This window comes from Emys orbicularis, chromosome 9 (genome assembly GCF_028017835.1).
Source record: "Emys orbicularis isolate rEmyOrb1 chromosome 9, rEmyOrb1.hap1, whole genome shotgun sequence".
Lineage (NCBI taxonomy): Eukaryota > Metazoa > Chordata > Testudines > Emydidae > Emys > Emys orbicularis.
The window spans coordinates 55,423,061-55,440,903 of NC_088691.1; the positions used below are offsets into that span (position 1 = coordinate 55,423,061).

General features: G+C 52.3%; 1 protein-coding gene across 5 annotated transcripts in view; it reads left to right on the top strand.

The window, feature by feature from the left end:
* The window catches only part of IGF2BP2 (insulin like growth factor 2 mRNA binding protein 2), a 96,011-nt gene extending 78,405 nt beyond the window's left edge, over nucleotides 1-17,606 (top strand). For 2 of the 5 annotated variants that reach the window (XM_065410383.1, XM_065410385.1), the window contains 5 exons: nucleotides 3,135-3,244; nucleotides 10,746-10,820; nucleotides 12,500-12,631; nucleotides 13,575-13,688; nucleotides 16,339-17,606. In XM_065410383.1, coding sequence (XP_065266455.1) covers nucleotides 3,135-3,244; nucleotides 10,746-10,820; nucleotides 12,500-12,631; nucleotides 13,575-13,688; nucleotides 16,339-16,434 — 527 coding nt within the window. In that variant the 3' untranslated portion in view covers nucleotides 16,435-17,606. Of the gene's footprint in view, nucleotides 1-3,127; nucleotides 3,245-10,745; nucleotides 10,821-12,499; nucleotides 12,632-13,574; nucleotides 13,689-16,338 lie in introns of all 5 variants that reach the window. The other 3 variants (XM_065410380.1, XM_065410381.1, XM_065410382.1) reach the window with 2 other exon arrangements.
* The last annotated feature ends 237 nt before the right edge of the window (nucleotides 17,607-17,843 follow it).

The following is a 17,843-nucleotide window of genomic DNA, read 5'->3' on the forward strand; positions in this document are numbered from 1 at the left end:
GTGACCTGGGATCCTGTGCTGAGCCCTGGCGGAGTCGGGAAAAGACCAAGAGTCAGCATTTCCCCAGAGAGGAGCCTCACGCTTCACTACTACAGCCCCACTCAGCCCTCTGAAGAAGGGCCAGTGTCCATTGTTGCTGGGTTTGGAATGGGCCTTGGAGTGAATGATGGGTGCAGCCCCTTGGATGAGGAGACCAGGACTGGCACCTACTCGGTGTCTTCCTGCAGCACGCACCACTGGCTGCTCTGCATGTCGGTTTTGTGCCAGTACAACTGCGTCTGTATTAGGGGTCCTAGCGCTTTCACTACACCCATATAAACTCCCAGCCCTACCCAAAATAGCTAAATCAGAATCAAAACTGTGTCGAGCAGCCTCAAATCGTACTTGCTTTTACCAGGGGCATCTGAGCTACCAGGACAGCAGAAATGGCCTCTAAATCTGCTGTAAGCCCTACCTGGGGGCCTTTTTTTCCCTCCCTCTTTCACCACACTGGCAGTGTTTAATGATGATTATGGTGTTTTAGCCAGTCAGAGACACACACAGTGGACCCATCCTCTGGCAAATGCTCTTCTTTCTAGCACTTAGGGGAGGAGGCTTTGAGAAACGCTCAGCGGTGGGTTGGATTGTTGAACCTTTTAAACATGGCACGATTGGATTGTTGGTTTTACCAAATCGAAATGTTGCGTGAAGCAGCCGAGATGGGAAATGCAGATGGTAAAAGCCAAGAAGCCACCAGGAGAGAATGTTCACAGGCCTGGGGCGGCCACGTGCTACTAGATGGATCTCGAGGATCCTAGGGAAGTTTGGATTAAGAACTGGCAGGTCTATTAAGTGTGCTCCAGATTCTGTGCTGAACATGTCAGCACTAACTAGGGACTTCTGAAAAGGGACCAGTTGCCTGGCCTTGGTGGATGTGGAGTGGCCCCCGAATAAGGTCATAAAACCATTGGCTGGTGGGAGCTGCAGTCAGAGGGGGAGGCCACATTGCTATGTGTGCATAGAAACCACGGCCAAAGCTGTGGGTGTGGCTTCTGCTTCAGAGAGGTGATTTTTGCTTTTTGAAACAGAAATTGCCAGCTCTGGAGATCAAAGCCCTTCAGCACCAGGGCAGGGGCTGCTGTGCTTGTAGCAGGCTAAGATTTCCCTCACCACCATGCCAAAATCACAGGAGCTGGCAACACTGCCCTTCCTCCAGCCCGTCCTTCTCTGAGCGCTGGGATGCACATGTACTTGAGGACACTGCATCTTCAAGGGTCTTCTAAGCCAGAGCAGCAGAGGGGGCACTGTTAAAGCCTGCTGAGCAAGGTGGTGTCCCCCCCCCGCAAATCCAGCAGGAGAGCAGGGCTGTGATGTGTGCATCCATGCTCACCCGCTGTGTGTGAGTGTGGCCCCCTGGCTGCCCTGGGAATGAGTGTGGTGTGACATGGAATTGGGGGCGGGGGGTAGATCACAGCGGCCTCTGTATTCACATCACTTGGGTCAGCTAGTCTGAGAATGCAGGTGCATCACAGGGCTTTCAGAAGGGGGAAGGGCCATGTGTCCAGAGACGCATGTTTCCATGACCAGTCGTAGCAACACCCCAGCATTTCCTGCATGATCGTATCCGGGAATCGGTCTAGGTTTCTAGCCATCGCACTGCGTTCTGGGGGCTCTAGCATTTCTCGGGGGTTTGCAGAGTAACACACAGGTGTGCTCAGGGCAGTCAGGCTCAGCCTCCCAAATGAGCCCTGATTCAGTCAGCCTCTTTGAAAAGCAAGGGGGTTCATTTAAGCGATGCTCAGAATATGCTTGGCTGCCATCAGCTAGCTCCGCAGGCATACACAGCAGTGCTTCAGATGATTGTTTATGGAAATGGCTCTCCTAGACCTTCCACCAGCACTTCCCATCATATTCTCACATGGGGCCTGAGCCATCATATTCTCACATGGGGACAGTTACTGCTCTGCCGCTGGGCACTGCACCGGAGTCAGGACTAGCTGCTGGACACACAAAACCCAACCCAGGGCCAGGCAGTGGGTGGGGGCGACCTGCCTGCGTGCTGGGGTGAGAGCTGATGGCCAGAGTGGGGAGCCATGGTGCAGTGAACGTGGGGTAGGCTCACTCTCCGACACACCCCGTGCCTCCCACCCCCAGGGGCAGGGAAAAAGGGGCCTCCAATTACCATAGTGCACAAGGCCCCAAAATTTTTTAGCCTGGCCCTGGTGCTGGCGAGGGGACGGGACCCAGCTTTGGTACAGCATTAGCGCCAGCCTGCGTCCAGGTCTTTCAGCAAAGCCCTGCCTGGCAGCACAGTAGGGGAGTAGAGACCCTTTCTCAAAGCCAGAATTAAAGACATTTAGATCCCGGGGGCCCTAGCGTCTTACCCAGGGGCTGGCGTCTTACCCGTGGCAGCTCTGTGATGGATCAAGGAGGAGCCTGGCATCCTGATCCCCCACCCCAGCCTCTCTTTGCTAAGTCACGAGATCAGTCTAGCTGTCCTCGTACCTATGTTAGGATCAAGACTGGCATTTTCTAGGAGATCGTCTCTAGTTCGCACCCACAGGGGTCTCTGGTCTGTTCTATGCAGGCGCTCGGGCTGAGCCCGTCCAGCCTTCCAGCCCAGGAATCTCATTTTTCTGGGCTGTGCGGGTCAGAGCACATGGAAGCTGTCCACATACGTGTGAGTGAGGATTTCGTTTGCATCGCAGCTGCCTCCACGCTTCTCTCTCCTGCCCTGTCGCTCGCTGCACTGTGCCACACGCAGATCGCATCTCTTGCATGCTGCTCTGTGTGCCCGCTTGTTTACGCATCATCTGAAAACTCAAATGCCTGTTCAGATATTTAGATGCCTTCCTGGGGTGTGACATTTCAAATATCTAGGTCTTCATAAGCAGTGAAATGCATAATAATAAGAGAAACCCTCCCACCCCCGTCGTAGGAGAGGAGCATGGTTTCATGGGCATTTTAGACACGCTCAGCTTTACAGATTTCATTTCTCCCGCAGGGGGCAAATCAGCTGTACCCCGATTGCTTGCATTCAAGAGCCGTGAAATGACGCTCTGCCCTGCCCTGCCTGGCAAGCGGCTGGGAAAGCATCAGGCAGGCCGGGTTTCGACTGAGATCTCTGTGTTTGTCTCTCTCCTCTCAGTTGCCAGCACAGGAGGTTGTGAATTTATTCATCCCAACGCAGGCAGTGGGTGCCATCATTGGGAAGAAGGGCCAACACATTAAACAGCTGGCGAGATTTGCTGGCGCCTCTATCAAGGTAAGCAAAGACCCTGGCTGGCTGCCTTCATCCCCACCCTCCTCCTCCTCTTGGGTGTCTGCCAGCCAACTGCCAAGCTGACATGGAGAAAGGAATCGGTACCTTGACACACTGGGGCTCAGAACCCCAGCAGTCAGGCACCTAAATCCATTTCAGGCTCTGGTGCCAAATGCTTCTTTTCTTCATCTCTGTCCCCCTGAGGGCTCTGATCTCTCCGCTCACGCATCGTCTGTTGATGGCGACATCCTCTCGTGAGCCAGCAGGGGGATGTCACTCCAGGGCGTCTGCCATCCCCAAATCTCTCAGCTTCCGTGAGCTCCAGGGAGTGGTGCTGAAACCTGTACAGCTCTTCTGATGTGGGGAATACCGCCGCAATGGTGATTAGCTGACTACTCGCAGGTGGCCATTGTACCAGCGCTGCTGGCCCCCGGTGGGTGAATGGGATGGTCCCCACCACACCGCTAGGGAAATGCAGTATTCAAACTTGACCACTTCAAAATGAGACATTTGTCAGAATGGCTCCATTTTCAGCCAGTCCCCACTGAAGGTGACAGGAGCTGCAGGTACTGAGCCACTCTGACAGTATGGACCTAGCTGCCTAATTTGATTCCCCCCATTTGAAATTGTTGGCCAGAAGTTTGAAGTGATTTGAGTAAGGCCACTGGTGACGAGGCCAGGATCTCCTGCTTCCCAGTCCTACTCTAACCACTAGACATACTAACCCACACCAGGGGTGACACACACATGCTACCATTGACGCCTGTCTCTTCAGTGCCGCTTCCTTCCCCATCGATCCAGTCCTTGTTTTACTGGAGCCGCTTGGGGAGAAACCAGAGTTCAATCTGACCAGTGTCCGGGTGCTAAGGAGCTTTGGGGAAAAGCATGCCCGTGTGAACCCCTCAGAGTGGCGTCCTGTGTGCAGTGTGTGTTTCTGGTTGAACAAGAAGGCTGTGAACACAAATACTTCTCTAATGGAATAGCCCCCATGTGCTTTCCAGTGCACAGTTATAAAACCATCAGGAAAGCTGAATGGACAGGGATATTTAATGCTCGACACAGCCCAAGACCGCTCTAGAGCTCTGACTCACAGGTCAAGCCCCCCTCAGATCCTTTAGAAAAAGCAGGGTCACTTGGAAGATAAAATAGCTTGCCGTGGTTGAATCACTGTAATGGGAGACAGGGAGTCCCCTTTCCTGGTGTGAAGGACTCCTCCACTTGCTCACCAGGAATCATTTATTTTTGCCTGTCACAAGGCTGCAGCAGAAGGATAGGGTACAACCCAGTACATTTTTCATGGTGAAAGTGCACCCGTGGAAGAGCCGGCAGGACACCCCGCAAATAAAATGGGGGGCAGCACAGCACCCCTACTCCCTACTTTTGGAGGACATCTCTCCATCTCTTTTTTTCTTAGTTTTTCTTATCTCAGAAAAGATATATTGGAATTGGAAAAGGTACACAAAGAGGCAACAAAAATTATTAGGGGTATGGAACGGCTTCCATATGAGAAGCGATTAATAAGACTGACTTTTCAGCTTGGAAAAGAGACGACTAAGGGGGAATATGATAGAGGGCTATAAAATCATGACTGGTGTGGAGAAAGTAAATAAGGAAGTGTTATTTACTCCTTCTCATAACACAAGAACTAGGGGCCACCAAATGAAATTAATAGGCAGCAGGTTTAAAACAAACAAAAAGAAGTATTTCTTCACACAAATCACAGTCAACCTATGGAACTCTTTGTCAGAGGATGTTGTGAAGGCCAAGAGGATGACAGGGTTCAAAAAAGAACTAGATAAGTTCATGGAGGATAGGTCTATCAATGGCTATTAGCCAGGATGGGCAGGGATGGTGTCCCTAGGCTCTGTTTGCCAGAAGCTGGGAATGGGCGACGGGATGGATCACTTGATGATTACCTGTTCTGTTCATTCCCTCTGGGTCACCTGGCATTGGCCACTGTCAGAAGACAGGATACTGGGCTAGATGGACCTTTGGTTTGACCCAGTATGGCCGTTCTTATGTTCTTAGTTGCTTCCCATCCACTTCCCATGCTCCTACTGAACCCTACATTGGGGGGGTGACCTGTGGAGCACCCCCATCCATGCTCTCAGAGCAGTGTTCTCTGCCCACTGTGCAGTGCTGCATGGGGTGGCATGGAATATGCATGGCAGCTATCTAGAGGGTGCTGAGCACCAGTTTACTACGTGAGGGTCTGTCGTCACTGCACAGTTAAATCAGGCTCCCTACCACACACAATAACCTCTGCCCTGGGTCTGGAGGTCCTTTAAGTCCGGGCTAGCTGACCCAGGGGTAGGTAGAGCCCAGTCTCCACTTTAGCTCAGGCTGGAACCTTCCCGCTTTGTAGTGAGGACACAGGCTAAATCACTCAAGTGCTGATAGGCCTCCAATCCCTTCCCACAATCCCCCCTTTCTGCCCCCTCCCCCCCAAAAAAGGAACAGACAAGTTTGTCTGCATTCATCACAATTGCCTGGGAATTAATCCTAGAGTCTCCGCACGAAGACCCATGGAGAGTGCCTCCAGACACACTGGAGTCAGAGCACCCATATTCCCTGGAGGGACTATTAGTGACGGGACACCAGCAGAACAGGCAGTGCGGGGAGCTGGGCTGGAAGCAACGCGGCCATGTGGACAGAGCAGTGCACAAGGTTTAATAAAGGGTTCAGCTTACCTGCCTCCAACCTCACTCTTTGCAAATGAAACGCGGTGGCAGCACCGGAGCGGTGAGTTCTCTGCAGCACAGCAGCTGGCAGCCTGAGCCGTGGCACTCGGTCTGACACCCCCAGCCCTGGATTGTGCAGACACAAACCTAGCTCAGCGATGGACCCGGGGGAAGGAGGAGCTGAGCTGTGCACAGACCTGGCCAAGCAGGAGGATGACAACAGCAGGAAAGTGAAACTGCTACTTTACCATACTAGGGAACAGAGCAGAGAGGTCGGCACCACTCTGAAGCTCACCATGGCCTCAAGCCTGACAGCAACAACCTATTGCTCCCCAATGCAGAACTGCAGAGTGACTAGAGACCCATCCTAAGGGAAGGGGATGGACCCCTATGCTACTGCCTTGCGCACACTGGCTGCCACATGCGATTCTGGGGACTTGTCAGACTCCCTGATTCAGGACAGGACAGTCTGCAGCACTTGGGATCCCGCCTGCGGAAGCGGCTGCTCCAGGAATGCGATCTCAGACTAGACAGATGCTTACACATGGGACGTGCAATGGAAGCGGCAAGAGAAAGGATGACAGCCCTAGGAGGCACAACAGCCCCAGAAGTACGTACAATGAGACAACAGCAAAGGCGAGCAGGTGGCCAGGGCTCCATGAGGTGAATTTACCAAGGGAGACGGCATGAGCAGGTAGAGATGGGCTCTGCGCTAGGATTGCACTGCAAGGAACAAGACAAACTGAACCAGTGTGGGCAAAGCAGACAAAGGTCCCCAAAGATTCAGTCAGACTTGTACAAGATGGGCATATTGGGCTCAGGCTGTTGGGACAGGAAAGCAGGAACGGACAGTACCAACCTTCGTGCATGTAGCAATGTTAACAAGGAAACACCCTGTGCAATTTCAGCTGAAGAGTGGGGCCTCCTGGAATGTGATTCCTCAGGGTGAATTGGACTCACACACCCATCAGAAAGAGCAGGTGCAATCTAAAATGTAATAATCAGAGCACAATGCAGCCCATAGAAAAATATGTCACCTCATAGTAACAAGCCTGGAAAACAACAGCCGGGGCCAGCTGAAGTTTGTGGTGGCAGATGGCAAGCACCACAGACCCCTCTTGGGGCATACAGCCGTACAAGCCCTGGATGTGATCGAGGGCAGCATCAGAATTTCACAGCTGCAGAGCAAGAAGAAAAAGGGGGAGTCCCATGGATGATGGAGGCAATGGCAAAAGCATATGGGGATGTTTTCCAGGGCAACGGGGGCCTAGCAGGAAAGCTATTCCTGGAAATAGACCCCACTATGGAACCTATGCGCTTAGCACAAAGGACAGCTCTGGTAGCACTGTGTAATCCGGGGCACAAGGAGCTCAACAGTCTGCAGAGTGGGGGTATCATAGCACATGCAGAGGCCAGCATAGCCTCGGTAAGCAGCATGGAGGTGTACAGAAGCCATCAGGCAAATTACACATCTGCATAGACCCAAAGCCACTGAACCAGGGATTGAAAAGATGTGACACTATCCACTGCCCACCATTGATGCCATCTTGCTAGAACTCTCCAAAGGCGAATCTTTATGGTCTCTGATTTAAGGAATGGGTTTTGGCAAATAAGCTGGCTGACAACCTTTGCATGGGCATAAGCCCAGCACCAGATGTGTTCCAGAGAAGACTCACCCAAGTGCTGGAAGGACTGCCTGGGGTGAAAATAATTGCAGATATCCTCATTGTAGGTGAAGAGAGCAACAATACAGAAGCTGAACAAGACAATGACAGAAAACTACAGGCTTTTCTACAATGATGCTGGGACAAAAACATAAAACTCATCTTAGAAAAGAAGCCACTCAAACAGCATGAGGTGCCATACACTGGACATCAGCTCACAGCAAGGGCACTGAAAGCAGATCCCAACAAGCTCAAGGCATGCTCCAGTGGGTGGGAAAGGGCTACAATGGTTTGTAGGAACGACAAAATGTTCTGTCCAAGTTCTGGCTGCAGTGGCGGAACCCGTACAACAGCTCCTGAGGCAGGATATTGAGTGGGACTGGGCAGGTCCCCAACAGCAAGCATTGGACACACTGAAACAAACGATAATGGATGCCCCCGCCCTGAAGTACTATCAGGCAGGAGAGCTGTCTCCCAAAGAGGCTGCAGAAAAAGACACCCAACCAGGGAGGCCAGAAGACGAAAGCCAACTTCTGGTAGGAGCAGAACCAAATTTTCAAATGAAAGATGAACTGAGAGTGTAGGTCAGAATCATATTTTGAGGACAGAGAACTGTTGTCCTTGCCACAGTAAGGAAGGATGTCAGGCAAAAAATACACACCTCACGCCTGGGCATTGACAGCTGTCTGAGCCTGGCTTGAGAGTGTATTTACTAGTTGTGAATGGATACACAACTCTGCCCATGGATAGAAGGATGTGACACTTGCCTGTCACATGATAGCCGCCAGCAGAAGGAGACTCTGTTCCATGTGAGCTGCCAGCCTACCTGTGGGAAAAGGTGGGAGCAGACGTATTTACCTTCAAGGAAAAGCAGCGCTATTCAGATGCAGCATACCCCCAGAGTAATAGAAAGCTGTTTTCATGGCTGATTCCACCTAAGAGACTGTTACACAAGGCTGTTTCCTCTTCCTCCTCCTCTTCGTTAGTATTTTTGGCGCACAGGGGTGCCAAACAGTCCAGACCAAGGAAATAGTGGGGTGAAGGACCAAAACCCTGCTACAAGTAAAGAGAGATCTGTTGCAGCCAGAAGAATGGAGATGCTGTGAGAGGAGATGGCCAAGAAGCAGAGAAAGCAGGTACTAGCAAGGAGGGGTAAGGGGTGGAGTGGCATACAGATCACACAAGGTGACCGTGCAGGAGGGACTAGTGACCCGAAGGAAGAGGAGACAGCACCCAGAGAGAGCCCACAGCGATACAGAGATCCCCCCCGAATGGAGGGACAGAACCATGCAGAGGCCGACCCCTCAGGGATGGAGGAGACTCCAGAGACAGTTTGCTGGGCTTGGAGAGAGGTGACAGGAAGCCAGAGCTAGGTCGCTCCTGGTGCAGTTGCCTGCTGAGGAGACCAAAGTGTGTTCCAGAGCCTGTGACCAGCTGAGTCTGGGTAAAGACAAGCCCAGCTTGGCTCTGTGCTAGGAGCTTCTGGCCGAGGGACCTGGGGCCGGAGCTGGGTGTCAGGCTGTATCACAATGTCTGTAAAATCGGGAAGATGGACCATGACCAGTGGGACCGGAGTCATTGGGCCCATGCTCCCTGGAGGGACTGTCACTGAGGGGACACTAGCAAGCCAGGCAGTGCAGGGAGCTGGGCTGGACGCAACACAGCCACGTGGACAGAACAGTGCACAGGATTTAATAAGGTTCCATTTGTTCAGCTTACCCCACCTCCAGCATCACTCCTGGCTGATGCGGGGAATACAGGAGGAGGGCGACAGAGTGCTGGGGGAGAGCTTTGCCGTGGGGGTGCCCACACCCAGGCTGGGCTCACCCAGGTGCTCAGACCCAGGTGCCGATCACCAGACTGACCTGTGCGGTGAAGACAGCGGTGACCGGCTGCTCTTCGTTCATTCCCCTAGGAAAAACGAACACTCCCTTCTCTGGGCTGAGCCAGCATATACTGAACATAGACACCATCGTCAGCTCCCATTCCACTGTAACCGGGGACACAGCTCCTCCCCTTGGGTCTGGGGGGAGCCCATAGCAAGGGGCAGGCTGAGCCCCCGGCTGCTGAGCCACGTCTGTTCACATGGCTTTTGACATGCGAAGACCGAATATCTCCCCACAACAGTGCCCCCTTCCCACACACACCACCCCCTCAGGGGAATGTGGCTGGGTCCAAGGAAGCAGCTTGCCGTAGGGAGCAGCTGATACTCATGGGCAGTGACTCAGTGATGCAGACAGACACACAACCACTTGGGGGCTGGGTTCCAGGCCACCGCAACATGGGTCAGCCGCTGTGTCATTCCTGAGTCAGGGTGAACATAACGCCAGTCTCCAGGCATGAATCAGTGTTTAACTCTTCCCATGTGAAGGCAGTGTGAGTGCCATGGCAAATTGCTGCTGGACTCTCGTGTTGGGCCTGTCTGATCCCATTTCCCTCAGTGCCGCTCCCCTGAAGTCGGTGGGGGCTAGATAAAGGCATGCTGCCCGCTAGCATCTGCTATCACACCTTGCAACTGACCCCCTCAAGCCTCCAGGTGCCTCTGTCATCAGGGGCACTGTGACCGCACACCTCCCTGTTTGTGCAGGACTCGGCACAGGGCTGGGCCCAGTCCAGCGCAGCCAATTGCATGTTCAGAGCCTGCGTTATTTTTTCAGTAACATGCAGGCAGAGATCTAGCAAGCTGGGCATGTCTGCAAGCCCTTCTGCACAGCATCCAAATGCTCAGATCTCGGCAGAGTTTGTCAAGCCAGCTGAATGGGACTGTCAGCACAACAGAAAAGTTTGCAAGCAATGTCCCCTTTTGCTGAAAACCCTCAGAAATTCAAAGGGAAATGCCGATGAAAAGGAGAGGGAATTCATTTTTGTCTAAACTTTTCCTGGGGAAAATCCTCGTTTCCCAGCCAGCTCCAGTTCTGAACTACTCTAGTGTGAAATCAGGCTTTTTGTAGACCGAGCAAATTCCACTCTGCATCCATTAAAGAACATGAAATACCCTGAACGCTCTGACACCTGCCCGAGATCTGGCTGAGCTCCCCATGACACGCTGAGTCTGAGTGCTCCGATGGGGGGGCAGACCCAGGGTCAGGTGCGGGGGGCCTGGGGAGAGAGTGCCAGGCTCATGTTGCTGCTAATCACTTGCCTCTCTGTGGCTTGTAGATCGCACCAGCAGAGGGTCCAGATGCCAGCGAGAGGATGGTCATCATCACCGGGCCCCCGGAAGCCCAGTTTAAGGTCAGTGGGAAGCGGGTAGGGCGGAGCGAAGCAGGGGCTCTGTGACACTGTACAGATTCGAAGCCCCCTGGTGCTCAGCCCTGGAGAAGCCAGAGCAAACACATGCTTTAAAGAGTAGCTCTGAGGACTCCGGGTTAGCAGGGAGGGGAGAGAGCAGACTGACGGGCCTGATCCTGTGCGAAGGCAGCTGAGGCTCAGCAGTAGCATCTCCTCCCCCTTGCCAGTGGGAGGGCCGTGTTGTTGGGGGCCCTGCTGCTGCCCGTCCTCACACCTATCCGAGAGGCTGTTTGTGCCCCAGAGGAGTGGGGGGAGGGCTGGCAGGGTGCCACGGGCACAATGCCTTGCCTGGCTTTGCTAATGAGGCAGCCTGCTCTGTCCCGTCCATGTAGGCTCCATGTATGAAGAGAGCTAACTGCCCAGCTGTGCTCCCGGCCTGGGGTGGAGGCCCCCTGCCTGCAGACGGCCACCCAGAAGGGGGGCTGCATGACCCTTTTACAGCCAGGAGAGGGCGCTGCTGCCCAGCAGGCAGCCAAAGCTCAGCATTATAGGGACAGATTGGGGTTCAGCCTGCAGTCTCGGGCTCCCCCTACAATTCCAGAGCAGCTGAGTGTCACTGCAAAAGCATCAACCCTCAGGCTTGGTCTACACTAACCCCCCAATTCGAACTAAGGTACGCAACGTCGACGTACCTTAGTTCGAACTTACCGCGGTCCAGACGCGGCAGGCAGGTTCCCCCGTCAACTCCGCGTACTCCTCGCGCCGAGCAGGATTACCGGAGTCGACAGCGAGCACTTCTGGGTTCAATTTATCGTGTCCAGACAAGACGCGATAAATCGAACCCAGAAGTTCGATTGCCTGCCGCCGAACCAGCGCGGTAAGTATAGACAAGCCCTCAGACAGTTAACCATATTCATGGGTGTCATGTCGTCATTATGCTTCTGTGTCAACATCTCCTTGAAAGGAACAGGGGCAGAGCACACCTCAGAGCTGTATCCTCTGCACTCACAAGAGCTACAGACCTACAGGGCTATAACATTTGCATTCGGCAAAAGGCAGTGGGGCTATCAGCAGGGGGCAGCGCTGCCTCGATCCCCCGCTTCCACTCTGCACGTACTGGAAGGAGACTGCCAACAGTCCTGCCTCGGGATCCCAGTATCCTCCTCTGGCCTTCACAATGCCCTCTGGGCCCGTGGTACAGAACTGGCCATGTAGGATTTCAGGAGCGCAGGGCCCCGGCGCGTGAAGTGCTGCCCGGACAGAGCCCCGGAGCGCGAGGTGCCGCACAGACAAGGCAGCCCCAGGGAGTGGTGGTTCCCATTGTGCAGGCAGGAAGCCGAGCTCCAGAAGGCGAAGGGCCAGATGTCCCAGCGTGCTCAGTACCCAGGATAGGGGCCTGATCTAGAGTCACTGGACACTAAGAGCATTTGAAAATCTGGCCACTTCAGCAAGATGCCTAACTGGGAGCTGCTGCGGGCCGGGCACCTCTGAACCCTGGCCTTGGCCCCCCAGGGGTGCTGAGGGAGCCAAGAACTCACCTTGCCTCCCAGTCCGGTGGTTTAGCCCATAGACCACTCTTCTCCCTCACTGTGGCCCAATCCAGTTCTCCCTTCCCTGCCCCACATGCACAGAAATACAGAGCTTGAGCCTGGAATTCACCATGGGATCTTCTTCCTCTCCAGGCCCAGGGCCGGATATTTGGCAAACTGAAGGAAGAAAACTTCTTTAATCCCAAAGAAGAAGTGAAGCTTGAAGCCCACATCAAGGTGCCTTCCTCTGCAGCTGGACGCGTGATAGGCAAAGGTGGCAAAACGGTATGTCAGCCAGCAGCACGGCGGTCTGCCCCAGCCAGACCCAGGAGACGGGGGAGTCGTGGAGCTGAAATTCCTTTGGCTTTGTTTGCTGATTGTTCTGTAGCTCTTTTATAGCCACCCAGCATGGAGAGAAAATCACATGGGACAGGATGCCCCTGCACACACACCCAGCAAAGCAGCCGGGGTCACTTCAGGGCCTTCAGTAATACAAACAGCCCTGATCCCGCAGCAGACATGGCCCGTGGTCCTGTGCTATTAGGTCTTTCCCAGTGAGCTGCACCAGCAGCCTGGCAGGAGAGTCTCTGCTGGGTTGGATTGGCATCACCCCCTCTGGCGCCAGTCCTGCTGATGCCGGAGCCAAAACTGTGTCTCTCGGAGTCCTTCCCTATACCTATTGGCCAGCTGGAGGCACTGCAGAGCCATTAGCTACCCATCCTTCAGCCACTTTTGGGGATGGTCCAATTCCTTAGGGGGAGGGTATTGGAATTGCTGGGCACTGGCACAACTGGGTAAGCAGAGCTGAGCTCATACCACTGCTGATCTGAGAAGCCCAGCAAGGCACAAAGGCGTGTGGGAAGAGGGGAGAGATCCCTCCAGTCGGCTGATTGGACTCTGCCTATGGGTAACAGTCTAGAGTCCAGTCTCCAGTGAACAAAGCCCCGGTAAACATGCTTTGCCTGGAGGTGCTAAGGAGGGAGATGGCTTCCAGTCTGTCCGCATGGTGCAGCCCGTCCAGGATCCATAGACCACAGCCCTAGCCCATCTGTTCCACACCCCGAGTAGCCCGCTGGAGCAGACACACAGGAGGAGCAGAACACCCCTGCTGGCTGTCCTGCTGCTGGCTGGGCTTTGAGGAAAACCCAGGATTGGCTTGGGGGTAGGTGTAGTAGCTGGAGTGGTTAAAAATGCACACAGACTGTTGTTAAAACTTCTCTTGCTACAGGTGAATGAACTGCAGAACTTAACCAGTGCAGAAGTCATTGTCCCCCGTGACCAAACTCCTGATGAGAATGAGGAAGTTGTCGTTAAAATCATTGGGCATTTCTTTGCCAGTCAGGTATAGGGCATGAATATTTTTCAATTTCCAAAGTATTTTGTGGCAGAAGGGAAATCTGTCCGCCCCTTCACATCAGGGACAAAATCTGTATTATCTATACAAATCCTGCCTTCTTGGTTCTGACACAAGGGTGTGAAGCCTGGCTTCCCATAAGTACAAAACCATTTCAGTACATGCATTTGGGTATGTTGTCCCTAGATTTAAAGTGTACGTACCACACATCAGAGTCACTTCATTTCCTATATGTGTAACCAGCTCTGTTCATGTGATACTGAAGCAGTTCATTTGTAAATGATTGTTACCATTGTAATACTGTTAACTTTCCCACATTGCACACATCAGCTCTCACCCTGTTCCCATTGGAGTCAATAGGAACTTGGGCACTGATGTCAAGGCAAACTGGATCAGTCCCACTGTGGATATCAGCGTACACACATTTCACAACCTAACCCATGAGCAAAGAGGTCAGAGTTGTAATCACCTGAACCTTTCTGTTGCCTGACCGTTAGTTTGCTTAAATTTGCCTCAGTCACATTGCATCTGGGTAGGATTTTGCATTTAATTTCCTTCCTCCCTCTCCGTCCCCTCCTCTCCCCCCCCCCCCCCCCCCAAAAGAAGTCTACCCCTCACACCCTCCCCAGGTGACAGCTGGGGTCTTACAGGTCCAACTGCTGACTGGAGCCATTCTGTCAGTGTTAGTTTGATACAGATCTGTGCCCGTATCTGTCTACCTGGAGAGCTCAGGGCTATGGGTGGTTATTTCCCTGATCCTTCTAGAACAGGGGTTCTCAAACTGGGGGTCAGGACCCCTCATGGGGTCATGAGGTTATTATATGGGGGGTCGTGAGCTGTCAGCCTCCACCCCAAACCCTGCTTTGCCTCCAGCATTTATAATGGTGTTAAATATATAAACAAGTGTTTTTAATTTATAAGGGGGAGTCGCACTCAGAGGCTTGCTATGTGAAAGGGGTCACCAGTACAATAGTTTGAGAACCACTGTTCTAGAATGTTCCAGCCCCGTGGTTGGCAAGATCCTGTTCCGTAGCACCACAGTGAGCGCACCCGAGCTGACAAGGATGGAACGTGCTGGTATATGATTTTGTTGGTTATAAACTATGGACTAAAACCGAGATTTTCAAACATAAGGGGCCTGATGAGCGCACACAAGTGCCTGCCGATGCCCAGTTTGTGGCCTCTTTGTGCTGCAAGAGCAAAGGGGGAGAGAACCTGCCCAGTCATCGCCACGGGCAGCACCCAGACTGTATTGACTGTCTCTAGGCTAATGGCAGCCATTAGAGTCTTCCCTAAAGGCTAAATAGAGCATCTCCTTAGTCCTGCTCACCTGGCCACACATCACAGGACAACCCAGGATAGAAGAGGGGGGGTATTTATTACACAGGGTTTTCAGAACTCCTTGCAGTGGTAACTTAACTGCTTCTCTCTAGGTAGTGTCAGGAATAAATCAGTGGGGATACAGCTCCTCCATCTGATAAATGATTGGTACAAACGAGAGCTTTTACCTAAAACTACTTTTTATTAGCTCTTAAGCACACATATACATACATACACACGTATACTGTAGTGTAGCAGCAGGGTTAGCGCATCCCAAACATCTATATTTACCCAAAGTCTGGAATGGTTTTCAGGAATCAGCTACCAGCCTTTCGGGTGCCCTCCTTCCACCCAGCTGCTGGGGAATTTAGGTGCCAGCTCCTTGCCCAAAGGAAAGCTTCCTCAGGCTGCTCCAAAATGTATCCTTTTGCTTAAACTTTTATAGCTAACTTAAACAAAGCACATAACTCATAGTGATTCCTGGTGGGTCACCATAGTAACCCCTAATTTCAGCAAACTATTCATTATTTCTCATCATCATAACATTTCTAGTATTTCCAGTCATAACAACAACAAAACATATGTGTCAGGGGCACTTAACCAAGGTCGATTCTCCAAACATGCCTCCCGTTCTCATGGTGCATTGACTCTCTGCCCTTTTCTCCCATTCTGATTAGCAAACCACAAATATGCAGCTGCACGGCCTTGCCCTTTAGGGCCTAAGATTATTCCTAGATCTGTGGCATTTGGTTTTCAGCTAGTGGTGGCTGGACACACAAGGTGGCTGACTGCAGTACTGTCAAGTTCTGGGGTTACCCACAGGAATTTCAAATTATGGGGTCACAGGGAGTCAGGATTTAGCAGCTGTGCAGTGGCTGACGTGCTAGGCCCAGTAGAACCCTGCTCTGCTGTAGGCGAGGCCATGCCAGGCTTTATCACTGCAAGAGCCATGACATACAGGGCATGGGTAGGCAGTGTGAGGGGCAGGCACCACCGTCACAGTGTGGAAGTGACGGCATGACCAGCACACAAGGGTTTGCTTCGTACAGCTGAGCCAGGGCACTGAGGAATGGAAATTCAGCCCCAGCCAGCCCAGCACTGAGCACATTTGAAAACCCCATGTCCTGGGCAGCATTGCAGGCCAAGGCTGTTTGCAAACTCGCTGTGTGTGCCCCAACACAACCCCAGGCCTGACTCTCTCCTGCCCGAGAGACACAGGCCTCTCTGCACCAGGTGGGGGCATTGCACTGGCCCACTGGGTCCCACCGCGCCTGGCCCATCTCTGCAGCTGTTTCTCTCTCTCTCGCTTTGCCTGCAGACTGCACAGCGCAAGATCAGGGAAATCGTACAGCAGGTGAAGCAGCAGGAGCAGAAACATGTTCAGGGAGCCCCTTCCCTACAGCGCAGCAAGTGAGGCTCCGACACGCCAGCCAGCAACAACCGATGAATGTAGCCCTTCCAACACCTGCCAGAGCGCCAGATCGGGGAGCCAACCAAAGACCCTCCTGAGGCATAAACGTCTGCCCACGGCTGGGCTGTGCAGAGAACTCACAGTGGGGAGGGGGAGGGTTCCAACCCACTCACACTGACGATGCCACGCAGCAGGGGCTCTGCAGACTCTTCCAGGCCACAGCCTCCATGTTCCTCTATTTACTAGCGCGACGCTATCCCTTTAGTTGGACTAACATAGGCGGAGATGGGGCAAACAACCCCCTGACAGCTCTTTAGGACCCACTCTTTGTGCATGTGTGCACATACTAGAGGAGAAGGTTTTTACAGTGCATGGGCTGCAGTGCACGAGGTGGCACTCGCAGCATTAATATATTTTAGAATTAATATATCTAACGAAACTAACCGATTTTTCTTTTTTGAAAAAAAAAAGTAATTTTTTTATTTTTTACTTGTTTTTTGGGGCTTTTTGTTTTACGAAAAAGCAGGCTTTTTTTAGACATCTAAGGAAAGAAACAAGTCCACTTGGATATCTAATATACAATAGACTCAAGATACTGCCAGCAGCAAAATTAAAAGAGGGTAAAAAGTGGCAATTTCCGTAAAGGCTTTAGGAAGAGCAGCATTTGGATTGTCTGTCTGTGCCAACACAAGGGATACCGTCTCTTAGAAGAGGAATCTCTCTCTATATCTCTGTCCAGCTCACATACCTGTTTCTCTTTGCTTCACAGATTCCACACTGGTTTTTGCATCCTGTCCTATTCCCTCCCTCTCACTTTCTCTCTCTCTCGCTCTCTCTCTCTCCACCACCACATCAGCTGTGCTCTAAGTAACACACCACCGAAAACAAACACAAGAAACACCCAGCCACAACTTCCACTTTGATTATCACCCAACCCAGCCACCATGGTACTTGTACTAGCATTTTTGCAAAAAAAGAAAGAAAGAAAAACAAGAAACCTCAGCGCCCCGAGCCACGCAGAAGCTTCAGCCCCTGTGGGGGGAGGACACTGCATCAGGATTGGGGGAAGGGGCTTCTTTCTTTCTTTTTATTTTTTAAATGGGGGGAGGGGAGACAAAAATAACTTACAAGATGTTGTTGGCCCAGGGCATGGAAATTGCAATTTTTTTTTTCTTTTTAAAGAAGAGAAAAAAAAAAAAAAAAACTACCTCAGGTGTTTTCGTACCTCAGCACCTTGCCCTCGTGTTTCCCTTTTAGAGATTTTGTATGCCTTGTAAAACTGATAGTTGGAGCATTTTTTTATTTTTTTAATAAAAATGAGTTGGAAAAAAATCTAGACCAAGTCAGCTGCCCAGCGGGAGAAGGTGCCGTCCCGCGTGTGCAACGACAGCTCTGTATTATCTTTCTGCTAG